Below are 15,667 nucleotides of genomic sequence, written 5' to 3' on the forward strand. Positions count from 1 at the left end.
AAGTTTTGGCTATTCAGTGGATGCTGTATTGATCCCTCAGAACTGTGTTTCTTCTGCCTTTTCAACAGAAGGGTCCTCTTACCTTTCCACACAAAGATCTTCCTTGCAGCACCATTGTCCAGGATGAAGCACTCCTCTGACAAAAGCATAGCCATGGAGAAGGGGTTTTCCTCTGCTACCACTGACAACTTCATGGATCCACTTGCATCTGACACCTAAGGAAGCAATAATTGCAACTTCACATGAACTCTGGTTTTGGTCATCAAACTAATTTCCATTCTCCAAATTACAATAAAAATTAGTTACTATTCCTATGTCTGAAATTTTTATCCTGCTGGAAAGTAAGGACAATGACTTTTTTAGATTTGTTTAATGTTAAATCCAGCAGAGGGAGATACAGTGTTAATTTTAGTGATCTCTCAGTTTTTAAAAGCAAATAATTTTCTCTTACACTTTGGGTTCAAATGTGTATACAGTGAACATCTCACAGTTATAAACATATGCTTATATCAACCTATCCTATGAATTAGTGTCATCTTCTGCTACTACATCACCCTCACTGAAGCCAAAGCTACACTTACATGCTAAACAAGAACAACTGAAATTACAGAACAATTGAAATTTTGTAGTCTTCAGGAAGAAATAACTTTTTTTTTTTTCTTGTTATTTTTAAGAGAATAAGAGATTAAGAGATCTTGTTATTTTTAAGAGAATAAAAGTCTTTTCTAGATTTCATTAAAAACACCCCCTTTTCCAAATAGTTTCTCACTTCTCAAGAAGGCAACATGAAGGAAAGTTAAGAGACATGAAAGGAAAGAAAAAGAGAAAATCAATAATTTATTGTTTCAGTTCTGCAGCTTCCTGCAATGAAATGGAATGTCCATATATTTTCATTTCAAAACAGGCTTCTTTTGTCAGAAATGATCAAATACCAAAACTTGGCTCTGCTTTGACACTGGTAATGAAGAATTTTTCTGATATTGGCACAGTCCCAATCAGTGTTAATCCATGGGAAGTGAGAAAAGAGAAAAGGAACATTGAAAAGAAAAGAGTTCCGCATTCAAATTTCCTTGGATTTTAATTAGAAAAATAAAACTGCCTATCTCTCAAACTCTGTTAAGGATAAATCACACGCAACTATAAAAACTATCACTTTTGAAACCAAGAAGACAGGAAACATTTTGATTTCAGATTTAAGTCAGCTAATTGTTCTTTGACCTATGATTAATGGGTCTCAGGCCATGCTTAATTTATTTTCTGGTAAACAGGGCTGTAATCAATATTTTTTCCTCATTTCAGCTGGGCTATCTTGATACTGTGTGAGAATCTTGGCCACTGGCTGCAAATCACCCAAGACAACTGTGGTTCTTTAGGTGAAACCAGAACTCCATGTACTAAGGCTCTGTGTGCATGATAACTGCGGAGTGTGCCTAACCCCCCAGAATAAAGCTACTTACCATATAGAGTTTAGCACTCCTCCGATTTGCAATATCAGCCATCTCATCGTCATCATCACTACATTCTGGAAGCTCTGGCTTGTCCCCTAAGACCTGTATAAGAGAATAATAAAATCAGACAGAGTATAGGTTCTACAGTATAAATACACAAATACTTCCATGTGTTGTTCCAGTAATTAATTAGTTGGCATCATCTTTACCCTCGATCTGATTTAAATCTAAACTCATGGATGACTTCTTACAATTTTTGGGATGGCTTCATTTGTGAAATGTTTGAGAATAAAATTAAAGCAAAATGAAAAATATGAACTAAAGTTATCTTCAAAAATATTTCAACTGTTTATCAAATATCAGATTACGAGTTCAAAAATCTTTAAAATTACAGGTTGCATGGGAAAAAAATTAGCAAGGATCTCGGAAAAAAATCATGGGGTGAGAAAAATATATTCTTGTTCTACCATTAGATGATCAGTTTTAACACTGTGGTAGTTTTATGTCATTGTGGTGTTGCACCAATGACAACATTATAGCAACCATTACTAGAACAAATTCACAGAGGTTCAGCAAGAATATCCAGATCCAAATATTGTGCATAGAATTGTATGAATTTTGATGTAGTTACATCTCAGAGTGAAGATGATAATGATAGTTAATTAGGTCGCGAGTACAAGTGATGTTACAGCCTTTCTATTGACATAGCAGATTTGCATATAACATGGAGTTGCATGCAAAAACATTCTAAATATTTAATAACAAGAAAGCCTGACAAAGCATATAGCCACAAGGAATATGAAAAAAAACAAGTGTAGCACAAGTGTTTTACAGAAATTTGCCATCTGTGGAATCTTCTAACCTAGCAAAGCTTGTAAAATACATGGCCTTATTAAGTGTGATTGCTCCAGTTTAATCTAAAATAATTTACTTGTAGTTCAAAAAGTTGTTCCCTCAAAGTATAAGAAAGGCATCTCTAGGAGCTCTTCAGTAGCTAGTTCAGCTTTCCCTGAATATGCACTACGTGGCTGCAGGTTATTCATGTGAGGCCAAGTGGGGCCAGACTGTCATAGCAGTGGCACCAACTGGTGAACGACCACCTAAAGGAGAATGGGCAGACATGGCATACTGTCACAAGTTTTCTGAAAATGCTTCCCCTCCTAGGTTTGAACACTAACAGCAGCCTACACTCAAGTTGAAGAGCACCAAGAATAACCCTGCCTTTGTAATGCAAAAGGCAGAAAATGCCCAAACAGGCATGCTTCTTTGCCTGAGCACATACTAAACGGGTTTAAGGATTTTATAAGATTTGACTTTCAGTGACTATTAAATGGGTGAAAGACTCCTATTAATAAAACTTCCAGAAGTCCATACTTGCTATTTTTTCTGCTTAATTAGCTACTTCCAGTAAAAACAGAAATCCCATTCACACTCAACTTGTGGTTTCTGACAGTTATAGTCAGCACTTTCCCTTGCCATGCATATGGAATACTCACTGCACCACAGTTATTATGCTTTGTTGTAAGCTTCTTAAATTAATATAAAATCTACCAGTCTTACAATTTGTGCATGCACAGGAGTCTTTGACAGCTATGCAAGAGCCACTCTGAATATTTTTTAAAACTGGGTCAGGAAGCACTGATGCTGCTTCTGAAAGCACCGTGACAGAAGCAGCCCACAGCATGAGCTAAGCACTCTGCTCTAGCAGCAGCTAAATCAAGTAAGTTCTAGAATTTAAAAATTCATTTCTAAAAATGGCTCCAACACAGTTCAGATTGCTGGCCTCACCTACTGGTGTCCAAAGATGTGCATCTTTTTCTTTCTAAACTAGAATTACTACCAGACCCTCTAAATCTTTTCAGTTCATCAGTACTGGCATGATGAGAGGGACAACTATCTCAGTGGAAATTCTGTTTCTGCAATAGCAGCTTGTACAACAGCTTCTCTGGCCGAAGCTAGCCCCATGCTACAGCACAGGCAATCAGAAAGGAGTATCACTGAAAGATCTGTTCTGTGATTCTCCTGCAGAGGAGCACAGGAACAAACAGAAAAGGGTGTCCTCTTTTCTTGTATTTGAAGTCACAGTTATTCATAGATCCTAGCATTTTTTTACCATTGCTAAGATGGATGGGCCATGATTTGCTTCTCCCAGCAGGTACAGAGATCTGCTGGTACAGAGGACTGTGCAGCCTGCATTGACACTGGAATAAGCCTTCAGCTGAACCCCTGTTGGAATACTGTGTGCCCATATCAGAAACAGGAGATGAGACAAAGGTGAAATAACCTGAGGCAGACGAGGACACCAGTCATGGTGTGAAACAGACACAATCTGTCTGTGAAACAATACAGTCTGAAATACAAAGTCAGCACACTGGGGACAACTTATGTCATTCCCAACATGCACCAATTTCAGATGCTTTATTCTATAGACTGTCAGAGGACACAAACAACAGAAGGAAAAACAACATGTCTAAACAGAAAGCAATTTATGCTAAAAAAAAAAGTTTTGTCCCAAAGACATTCCTCCTCAGTTAAGTTGATTTTCTTCCTTCTAATGGAAATGTCTGCAGTATGGCTGAGTCCATGTATACTCACATATCTGCCTGGATGTGGAGACAACTGATAAATGTTACCAATAAAACTACGAAGAGCTTATTGAGTTATTAGGTGGTACTCTAGAACGGGGTCATGTAACTACAGAAGGATATGGCTGGCTGAGGTGCAGCACCAGGTGCTTCACCTTTATGGAGCCACCCCTCATGTGATGCATCATAAATAAAAGAGAACATGCCAGCTGAGGCAGAGTCAAAGGCTTCTGAAACCATTCAGCATGGTTCCCTGATAAAATGAAACTAAATCAACAGTTTAAAGGATACTGAACCTTATGGTCCTTATCTACATACACTGTTAGTTTCACACACTGTGTCAGCAACACCGAATTTTACTCACACAGTTATCCCTGTGCAGACAGCCCACAGAGTCACGTCTCAGGAGCCAGTGTGCTGACAGCCTGGAGCTGGTTCTCTTGGGCTGCTCACAGATTTGGGGCTCTAACATGCAGATGTGTAGATCAAATGTACAGATCTCAAAGCAGCAGTGCTCTCTTGGGGACACAAGATGGCTCAGCCGCATTCACTCCTGGGCTTTCCAACCATCTTATCAGCACCAAACCACAACTTTCAAAATACACAGATGCACACAAAGACTTTGTAACCATTTCTTTAATTTTATTATTGTTATTATTATTTAGTATTTCTACATAATAGAAATAATCTAAGGCATAACTGGGGCTTGAAAGCATAGTTGTGTCATAGCTGCCTCCTTCTCTGGGCTTGGGATCTTTAAAATCTTGCTTGATTTTAGAACCACAGAGACTCCTCATATCCCTCCACCTGATCTGCCAGTGACATATTAGACTGTCAAACCCTTCCTCACCTTTTGCTGCTTCATCCCAGAGCAATACCCATTCTCTCCCCATCACTGCTTCCTGCAGTTTTAGCAGTATCCTGGAGAAAAGCACTTGGGCATATTACAGGTACTCTCATGCTACATTTTAAATCTGCCAGGGGAGCTGAGGATGGAATAAAATAGAAACTCAATCTGCATTATTTTTAAAAACTTTTTTTTTCACATTGTTTTGTAAGTTTTGTTAAACTTTTTTGTAGACAATGGTAGGTTAGTGCAAGAATATCTCAGGGGAGACCAAGAAAACAACAGTTCCTTTTCAACTGCCCAACTTCATTCTTATCTTCCAGTCATTGCACTGTAGTCTATCCTGCCTGCAAAACTATAATCCCATTATATCTCCTTGTGTGCACATCTCCTCTGCACAAATCTGTACCCTCTCAACGAAGTATAGAATACAGCGCCAGAGTTTCTTCTGACAATGGAAATTCCACTCTCTTACCCTCAGAAAGGATAGAAGGAATCACAGACAAAAGTTATAACCTGTAAGAATGAGACAAGGTAATTTTAAATAAACACACCAAAAGAAGGAATTTAGTAAACACAGTCTTCACAACTGGAGAAGGTGACACTGATTAAATGGGAGCAGGAAGTTTAAAAGAGCTCAGTGAGGCTGAAAATCCAACGAGTAAAACAATGCTCAAAGAACAAGTCATGTGAAGGTTAATTAAGAGAGCAAACCAGTTTCATACAGTTTAACCTGTGTACACGAGCGCTCTGTTTGTGTTTCATTTCACTGCACAATTTGGATTAGGTTCCTGGGTCTGAAACTGAACTATTTGTTGTGGCTGTGATCCCAAGCTTGGGTCTCAAACAAATTCAAATTCCCCTCTTTAAGCGCTAAGAGCAGTAGAAAGAAAAGCAAGTGAGACATTTACAGAGCTTAAGGCTCCTTTCAGAAAGCATCAGGCTTAGTAGCTCGTCAATTACTTTCTTACGTGCTCTGACAGAAGTAAATACATCTGCTACTACCAGCTCTAGGTACACATGTACTGGTCACAGAGAATAAATCTTTCATGCAGAATGATGGCTCTGAACTAAAGGCACAGCGTGAACTCAATGGCAGATAAGAAAGTGGGTTTTTATATTTACTTTCAAAACAAAAGAAGAATATTACAAGGAATGCCTCTCTGAAATAAATACCATCTCAAGTATCTACTCCAATAAGCAATAAGAGAAAAAATTCCAGCTGAAAGAGGAAGACATAAAGTGGCCGACCCTTGAGTTGGATGTACAGATGTGTATCCAGGGGGACCTTTGGGCAAAGGTGGTTTTAGGGCTTCACTGCTAACATTACTGGCCACAGTTCATCTCTATCACATTGGCTTATGTTTGTCATGCCAGCAAATGATGACTGCAATAGATATCTGCTCCAGACAAAAACTACTTTTGACATTGGTCAGTTATGAATATGCTTTTTTCACTGTTTTTTTTTTGTTAGTTTGTTTTTGTTTTAATATTGTAACCCAGAGCTCTTTCAATCTATTTGAGCAAACATAATCTTTCAAAAAATTATACTTCAATCAAACTAAAGAAGAACAAAACATCTTTCGCTTAACTGCTCCCAGATAAGTCAGCAGAATTTCTGCCTGAAATTGCCACTCACCAGCAATTGCAGCAACAACAGATGTCATTACATGCTCACCCTGAGCAGAGGGCCTCCCACCAGCCCCAACAAAGATTGAGAGTAAGATGAAAATGCTGTAAGGTGCTGACAACCACCAAGGATGCTTTCTGTTAGCACACAGTTCTGGCATTTTGATCATTTGTTTGGTTTTACCCTGTAATTTATCAAAAGCACTTCATGGTATTAAGGTTTAAACCTGATTTGTATGCATTCAGAATGTTGCATAATAGCAAAACACATCAGTTGCTCGTGGCACTTTTGATGCAGAAATTATGGCCTACATTTTTTTCCAGTTTCTGTTTTCTCAGGAATTTCAAATGCAAAATGTAATTTTATTCATAGCTCTGTGTTTAACTCGTAAAAATAGGGCATTAGGCTTTGGCAGCTTATCATGTAGTATTTGCAATTTTGCATATCTCTAATCATTTGAATACGAAGTCTTGACTTCATGTGATAATGCTGTTCTAACATCAATTTTCTACTCTGTGAAACAGCCACAAAATAACACGTTCACAAGAACTCACTGAGATCAGTCTGGAGAGAATCATGTTTGGCTCAGAGATAAAGCAAACTGTCCTCTGTCCCACTGGGCCTTCGAGATTGGGAGTTCCTACCATGAGCTGGGGAAACTCTTGCAGCTGTCATCTTCAAACACCCAGCTTTTTGGATGTCTCCAAGATAAACAGTGATCCCACCCATGACAGAGAAACTGGGAGGGCAAATGAGGGTGGATAGTGGTAAGACAAGGGGGAATGGTTTTAAACTGAGACAGGGGAAGTTTAGGTTGGATATTAGGTGAAAGTTTTTCACACAGAGAGTGGTGACACACTGTAACAGGTTGCCCAAGGAGGCTGTGGATGCCCCATCCCTGCAGGCATTCAAGGCCAGGCTGGATGTGGCTCTGGGCAGCCTGGTCTGGTGGTTGGTGACCCTGCACATAGCGGGGGATTGAAACTAGATTGTCACTGTGGTCTTTTTCAACCCTTTTTCTATGATTCTATCCACACTACATTAATAACAAATATGGAAACTCTTTGTTACCATCACTGAACACTGAAAATTAAGCTGTTCAGCCACCCACCTACCCACAGCATAATTATAAACACAGTAAGTAATTACCCCTGCATCTTTTTTCCATTTATACCAATCCTTTCTATATTTTTTTTTAACTTTTTTTTTGTTAAAGCCTCCTCAAATACCAGCAAAGGCATTACAACTGAGACCCACAGAGACCCTCACACATCCTTGACTTAAGAGATGCCAGATTTAGCTGCTTTCTTGGAACATTGAAGTCTTTGGAGCTTTGCAGACCTGAATTGTAAGCCTTCAGTCTTAAAGCTCTGTGTGCTGCACAAGTTACTGTATGCTTGTGTACTAGAAAATAGCTAATGGAAATAAATCAGTAACTAATGCTAACGGAAAGCCTCAGGCACATAAGGCACTGCTTACATTCAGCTTTTTTGTTCTCTAAGCACACACTTGCAATCTTTTGCAATGCCACCATGCAGGCTGGTTTCCAGGCTGCGACAGGCCAGGCTGAACTGGAGGTTGAAAATTGGAGTCTGGCAACTTCCCTAAGGAGCTTGAAGCAGCAGAATAGGGAGAAAGGTGCAGGCAACAGCTAGCATCCCTGCTGGAAAACGAGGACTCCCTGGAGAGGCAGAGCAGATGAAAGGATCAAGAGTGATACACAGCATCACAGTGAGCAGTGGGAGCTATAGCAAAGCGTTTCAGCACTCAGAACTCAAGACAAAAAATGGAAAAAGCTGCCCAGAGCACTGATATGTTTTTCCAGTACCCAACTTGCTGAATTCACAAAGAGCATTTCCAGTTCCATACAGCCCAATAGCTCAACTGTGCCAGGGGAATGTCTTGGAATGACAATGAGACTTCTGCACCTGAGAGAGAGCACAAACTCTGATCCTAATTTTTAAGAAAGCAAATCAGAGTGCGTTGATAGAGTTTTGCTAATGCTTCCTACTGACACTTAAAATAAATTAAATATGTGTCAGAACACAAAAACAGAAAGCTAGAATATTTCTATCCCTAGATAGATGTACCGAAGATACAGCCTACTCAACTCCGGAAACCATTTACCCTGATGGTTTAGGTGCCCTCCACTCACTGATTTCCAAGTTCCTACACTTCAAATTTTGTGTGATGTAGCCAAAGTGTTAAATGAAGGGGGTATTACTTCCTGCTCTTCAAGTCAGATATTCTATACCTGATTACTGAAATATTCAAATCTCTCATGTGATTTGACCTGTCTTCTGTTCTTACAGTTACAACCAGGTGGCATCAAAGTCATAAGCAGTAATGTGAGCAAAAGACCTTTCCCTAAAAACCAGCTTTGCAGTAAAAGCAGTAACTACGTTCACCTATATCTACAGTGTTACACATTGGTTATAGTAGAAATACTAAACAGGTCCCTGCAAGAAAGAAAAGAAAAAAAGGAAAAAAAAAATTCTTCTCAGGTGCCTATTTCTTGGGTACATGCTGGATTTCAGGAACAAATATCTCTGAGATTTTTATGCAGTAAAGAAATTTTCAGTTCTTCCCCATGAAATCTCCAGATGCTATAAAGTGCATGAAAGTAACTGCTAAAAACTCTTTCCTTTGGTCTTGTCTTCTTAATTATGCTCATTTAATGACTGAAAATTATAGCATTTCTTCATCAGTAGATTTCTTAATAGCCTAGCACACAAAAGAAAAAAGCTGTTACAAACTCCATTAGTATTCTAACATGTAATTATAAAATTGTAATTGACTAACATGGCAACCCTGCAAGTGCTATAGCTGCAGAAAAAAAAAACAAATATGAGAAATTTTCCCACCTACAAGAATGTAAATGAGATAAGCTATAATTAAATTGCAAGTACTTGCAGCAATTCATGCTGGTTCTAGTTATTCACTGAAATACTTGTATAGAGGCATCTTTTCTAGCATAAGAAATCAGTTTTTCAACAATTTATTATTGAAGCAGTTCATAAAGAATTTAGCTCATGCCATGCAGTGCAATACTCTTGAACATTTTCTGAAGTTACCAATGCAGGCAGTGAAATTTGCATTCAGAGGCATGATTACAAACCTGACTTTCAGAGGTACATGCCACCTGCAGCTCCCATTTAGTTCCCTTTAATCACCTGCCTTCAGACAGCCAAGATTGAAAACTGCAGCTTGAAAATCATGATTGGTAACTCACAACACTCCTGAAGAGTCCTCCTGGCCAGCCTCTGCCCTTCAGGGCAAACCCCTGCTGATTTAGGCCTGGGGAAAACACTGGGCCAAGCAATGACCTGGAAATTTGCTAAGCAATTCTGAAGTCAAGTCAGTGGAAGATCCAAGCCATGTGCAGTCTGAGTGCAGGTTGCACAACAGAGTCCTGCCAGGGCAAATTTTAGGCAAATTAAAAAACTCCTGGCAAAAAACAGGAGTGCCCTTAATGAAGGAGAGATGCTCTGCCACGTGAACATAAACTATGTCATTGCTTCTGGCTCCCCGCAGGACAAGGGTTTTGAACTTTAAATTCACATCCACAGTCCTCACAAATTTAATATAACAGTGTAAAAATTAAGCTTCCATTTTTCAGATGGGAAAGGAGGAGCCTTGAAAGTTACACATGCATGTGTGCTAACTTTCCCTGGAATATTTTGAGTTCATATCCTCTCCATCAGCATTCAAGAGATGAAGACCCGAATTCTATCTTTGCAGACATGTGCGTATACTCCAACCACTTCATGAGGAAGTGCATTCATCTTTCCGAGATGTGAACTTGACTCAAATTTGTCTCTGGGTCTGAGTAACATTGCTGTTGCTGTTTTCCGTCCATCAGCTTTCCTAAGCCTTTATATTGGTGTTAAAATTTAGTTATTGTCTCTCTTCTCTGTGCATCTCACTGTCCAGCCAATTCTTTGTACTTGTGCACAGAATTCCCTGAAAAAACTGTGAACATTTTTTCTCTTTCTTTTTTTTTTTTTTAACATTCAATTCATAGCATACAGCCTGTCAGTAAAACCACACAGAAGCTATAAGCAATTAAATGCTTATATGATACCTAGCAAACACCTGCTGTCTGTTTTATAGAGAAGTCATAACCTTTCTTCTTCCTCTTGTGCTACCCTCACCCCCACAGCTCCTCCACTCCTCTGTTTACAAAACAAATATAATAAAGAACAAGGGAACAAGAAGAAATGCAAGTGTTAGGCGAGCAGCTGTAGCAGTGCTTGTTTTTACAGTGTTGTGACTGCAGAGCCTGCTCTTGCTGTCTTCCAGGAAAAGAACAGGCATCTGATAAGGGGAGCTCATTGCTCCCTGCTCCTTGCAACAATCCTGCTCCTATGTAACAATCATCATTCACAGTACCATTAATGTTCTAAAAGACCTCTAAGATCATCTAATCCAATCATCCACCTACCACCAGTACTGCCACTAAACCATGTCCCTAAGTGCCACATCTACACATTTCTTGTACCTGCAGGAATGGTGGATCCACCACCTCCCTGGGCAGACTGTGCCAGTGCCCAACCACTCTTTCAGGTAGGTTTTTCCTAATAGAATCCAACTGGAACCTCCCCTGGCACAACTTAAGGCCATTCCTTCTCATCCTATCATTATTGAACACAATAGCATTCAGGAATTCTGAGCAGTAAGCATTTCTTAGGAGCTTTAAAGAAAAGAAGGAGAAGTAGGTTGTGTTATCAGAAAGGACAAAGAGGATCCTCTGTGGCTCAAAAACATTTAAACTAGGTGAATATTTACAGAAATATTTTATGAAAATTGAGTTTACATGCATCTGATGTAAGGCCCATAGAACTCTAACAAAAAGAAGCACAGGACGACCACAAATAATAAAAACACAGAAGTCATTCTTTTCTTTTCTTTTTTTTTCTTTCTTTTTTTTTTTTTTAAGGCAAAATTTCATTTTCTTGTGGGTTTAGACCCCAGCAGTGAAGCTTCTCACGTTTCACTGTTTCAGCCATTACAAAAATAAAATAAAAACCAAAAGTGTCAGCAATAAAAACTGCAACAATTCCACAGTTTTAAAGAAATTCTTTGTAGGAAAATAATAAAACAGCCCAAAGGATCAGACAGCTTTGACCATGTAGGAAACAAGAACCATCCTCAAAGTGTGAGATCACAGAATCATTAATGTTGGAAAGATTGCTCCAATTGTCTAGCACAACCCCCAACCCATGCCTGTGTCCACTGTAGACTATTTTCCTCAGTGCCATATCTCCATGGTTCTTGAATACCTCAAGGGATGGTGACTCTACCACCTCCCTGGGCAGCCTGTTTCAATACTTCACTACTCTTTCTGAGAATAATTTTTTCCTAAATCCAACCTGAACCTCCCCTGGCCTAACTTGATATCACCTCTCCCTCCTATCACTGTTACTTGGGAGCAGAGACTGACCACCACCTCGCTTCAACCTCCTTTCATGAACAGATGGTTAAGTAGAAGTTGCAGGATCAATGCACAGTTTAGTGAAAACTCAGTTTATCCTATCCTTTAATTGGCTCTTATACCCTACAGATTACTCTGCTCTGCCACACAGAGACTGTTACTGTTGCTTGAGATGCCTGGGGAGAGCAGCTATATAGCTAGAACACTGTCAATCTAAAAATATTTCAGGTGTGCAATATTTCACATTACACTAAAATATGAAAGCAAACATGTTAAGACTTTCTCTTCAACTCCATCTTAGCATATCAGATCAAGCTGTTGATGAGAAATGTGTGGAGGACTGCATGTCTTCCATCTTTCTCTTGGGTGACTTGGAACAGAATGCTGCTCCTTGCATTACTGCAAGCAGCATCAGCTTGTTGGCCCACTACAAAACTTTCTGACATTTCTGATTTCTTCTTTCACCTGCTTGCTATTGCTCTGAAAGCACAGGCACAGTTCGCACTTCACTTGCCATACACAGACAATAACTTTACTGAAGAAAGGAAATAGAGTACCTCAGTCATTCACTCATCCCACTCACCACATGCTGAGTTATGGGAAATAGTTTGAAAAAGTAAATGGGAAATTATTTTTTTTAAATCTAGCTCTCTCAATTAGTCCTCTCTACAGAACTAAAGCTGGCATTTCAAAAACAATTAGAAAACTGTTTGTCCCCAACACAGGTACCTGTTATTGTGGCCACACTCAGTTATCTCAGTGATCTGTTGGTACACAAATGCAGTGCTATGAAATCCCTGCTTTTTAATGCAAGCAGTCAGGACAAGCCTTGGTCTCAAAGCAGGGCCCAAGGCAACTTCTGACTGGGCTAGAAACTGAGGATTTGGTCCCAAATTAGCTTTAAAGTAATATATTTAGTGTTCTTTTTGGTTTAAAGAAAAAAAGAAGTGGAGTTAGCTCTAACTCTAACGTGGTCACATTACAGTGACCAAACTGACTCATGATTGCCAAGACCTATTTTTAGATTAGTCCCATGCAGGTGAAAAATTTCCTGTAACACAATTTGAGCATTCAGGCCTAAAGCCCAGCAGAATGAGCAACTATTCAGCTGTTTACACGTAAGAATCAGTGCACAGAGTTGGCAGTCAGTGGATTTCACTATGGGCAGCTGCAGCTGCGGGGAGCAGTCACAGTTACTGAGCAGGAGCAGCAGCAGTTTCTCCACTTTAGCCACTTGATTTTTCAAATAACCAAGGCAGCCAAGCCTTCTCCCAAAAGGAGAAGTTGAAGTTTCTTCATACATTGTTGACCAAGCAGTGAAATGATTTATTCTCATACACTAACAACATGTGACAAGATTAAAACGCAACCTTGGCATTTTTCCTGCTCTTACTCTCAAGGCTCTACAAAACAAGTTGCACACAGTTGGCAAGCAGGTACCAGGGTGGGGCCAGCATGACCTGGCCACACACATCCTTACTGGGTGTTGGCAGCAGCCCTCAGCCACCCATGTCCTTGCTGGAGCTAACATTGTGTCTGCAGTTGAATGTGAGCCAGATAAAAGGTGCAAAGTGCAGCTGTTTTGATCCACACTCCCAACTCATCATAAGCCTATTAGAAATCCCATGCAAGGCCTCCAGCAGCAACCTCATGATGGGCTGGGTCAGAGGGAATGTGCTTGATAGCATTTTCCTGCAGTGCCACCCAGCCCAGGCAGGCTGCAAACTGAGCACACATTGCAAATAAGGAGCAGGACTTTTGTTCTAATCATCAGTCTGTGCTCTTTTCATCATTGTTACTAAAGTAAAATATATACTACTCACTTTACTGCTTAAACCAATATTAATCACATTCCATGAGCCAAAACTGAGTATGTACACCATCACAAATAAAGGTATACCAGCAAGAACCATTCAGCATTACCTCCTGAAGTTAATCTGAAATGTGAGATAATATTCTACTGGAACATTTTCCATTTTACTGAAGGACTGCTTTATGACCCTGTTTACCTTTTCCTTCTTGTCAGAGAATGAATTAAAAAGCTTAACTTAGCACTCAAATGTCAAGTTACAATGCTGTTATTACCATGCAAGAGGAACAGCTCACCAGCACTTGCTAATGTTTTCCAAAATCTGAAAATTCCATAAATTGTTTTTTTTAATTTTTTTATTTTGTTCTTCTCCACCTTACTTTGATCATCTCTGTTAAGGTATCTGAATTCTGTTTTTTAGATATATGGTCAAACTTTAGTCTAAACATGAGGAGGAGACTCCCTAGACTTATTAGAGACCAGGTACATAACAGTTTATAGTGGAAATGGTGATGCCACACAGTGTGCTTGACCCTATGAAGCTTCACGCAATTTGCTACGTTTTGACATTCTGGAAATAGAACTTCCATCTGCTGCTTGACCCTGATGCTGCTTTTTCCTCACACAGAGCAGACAGTTTGGTTCAGGCATGAGCTCTGCTGTTAGTTCTGTTACCCTATGGATAATTCTAAAAAGCAAACATTTAGTTCTCAGAAGAATATTTTTAGTTAATGATCTCTTATTCCTCTGCCTGATATCTTACTACTACTGGGGTAAGGTAGCAAGAAGTCATCTAAACTGGTGTACTGCAGCTTAACTCTCTCCGAGCTCCTGGACTCCTTGCAGAACCCAATTTTGAACCCAATCCTGTTAAGCTCCTGAAGTATAACAGCACTCTTATTCACAGCTGTGTCAGTAACTGCATATATACAATACAATACCGTTATGAGTTCATCTGGTTCACTTCCTTCTTCCACCGTAATTAATCTGGACCTCCCATTTCGTTCATTGTCCCGAATGCCAATAGCAACTTGAGTGGCCTTCAGGCGCTCATATTTGTTGCACGAAGAGCCACACCACTGATAGATCTCCTAAAATAATTCAAAGCATGTATATGTTAGCAAGGTTTCAACACAGCAAAATCATGAAATCAGTATTTTATTAATAATTATCTGACTGCAGCTAACCAGCAGAATATCAGTGAAGTTATATTTTTCAGCAGATCTTTAACATTTCTAAGTCATGTAGATATCTGCAATAAGCAAGATATTTATATAATGTAAGTCAGTATCTACATTTTAGAATATCATTCAATCTCACAATAGTCAGTTTTGATTTGTCCAAGTTTTGCCCGAAATAGAGATATATCTTCAACTATCCAAAGAACCCCAAAACACCTAAATTTGCTGCTGTAAAGTGTTTTTATTTTACAACAGCAATTCCTCTTCTATGTCATTTTAACAGTGGCAGCTCGTGTCTCTGGCAAGAAACAAAATCATTTTAAAATCTCGGAAAATTCATTGTATCTGCACCTCAAAAGTAAAGTTGTATATTTCTAATCTTTTTTTTTTTTTTTTTTTTTTTTTGTGACCTTTTACTGTACAATACTTGTAATGTACTCAACTCAATTTGTCACTCATTGCATCAAAACTCCAGCTCAAGTGCAAATCAATGTCACAGGCATTTTCAATAAGGCTTCCTCCCTTGGAGATTTGTCCTTGGGGTACAGCTGATGCAGTGCTCATAAAAGTTTATTAACCTTGGATAAATATGAGCTCTTCCTACTGTAGTTATCACAATTGACGTTATAGACAACTTACAGAGATTTACAGATTAGAAATACATAGTTCTTTTTTTTTGTGATTATTACTGTAATCAAGTTACTTAAAACAAGATGGATGTATACCTTCCTG

At 39.2% G+C, this 15,667-nt stretch overlaps 1 protein-coding gene across 1 annotated transcript in view; it reads right to left on the reverse strand.

Moving 5' to 3' along the window:
* The window catches only part of SCIN (scinderin), a gene marked incomplete at both ends in the record, with an annotated part of 43,548 nt that overhangs the window by 11,974 nt on the left and 15,907 nt on the right, over positions 1 to 15,667 (reverse strand). The window contains 3 exons of the mRNA XM_079538186.1: positions 83 to 215; positions 1,458 to 1,550; positions 14,696 to 14,845. Coding sequence (XP_079394312.1) covers positions 83 to 215; positions 1,458 to 1,550; positions 14,696 to 14,845 — 376 coding nt within the window. The remainder of the gene's footprint in view (positions 1 to 82; positions 216 to 1,457; positions 1,551 to 14,695; positions 14,846 to 15,667) is intronic.

The sequence above is a fragment of the Tetrao urogallus genome, assembly GCF_951394365.1.
Source record: "Tetrao urogallus genome assembly, chromosome: 7".
NCBI classification, from domain to species: Eukaryota; Metazoa; Chordata; class Aves; order Galliformes; family Phasianidae; genus Tetrao; species Tetrao urogallus.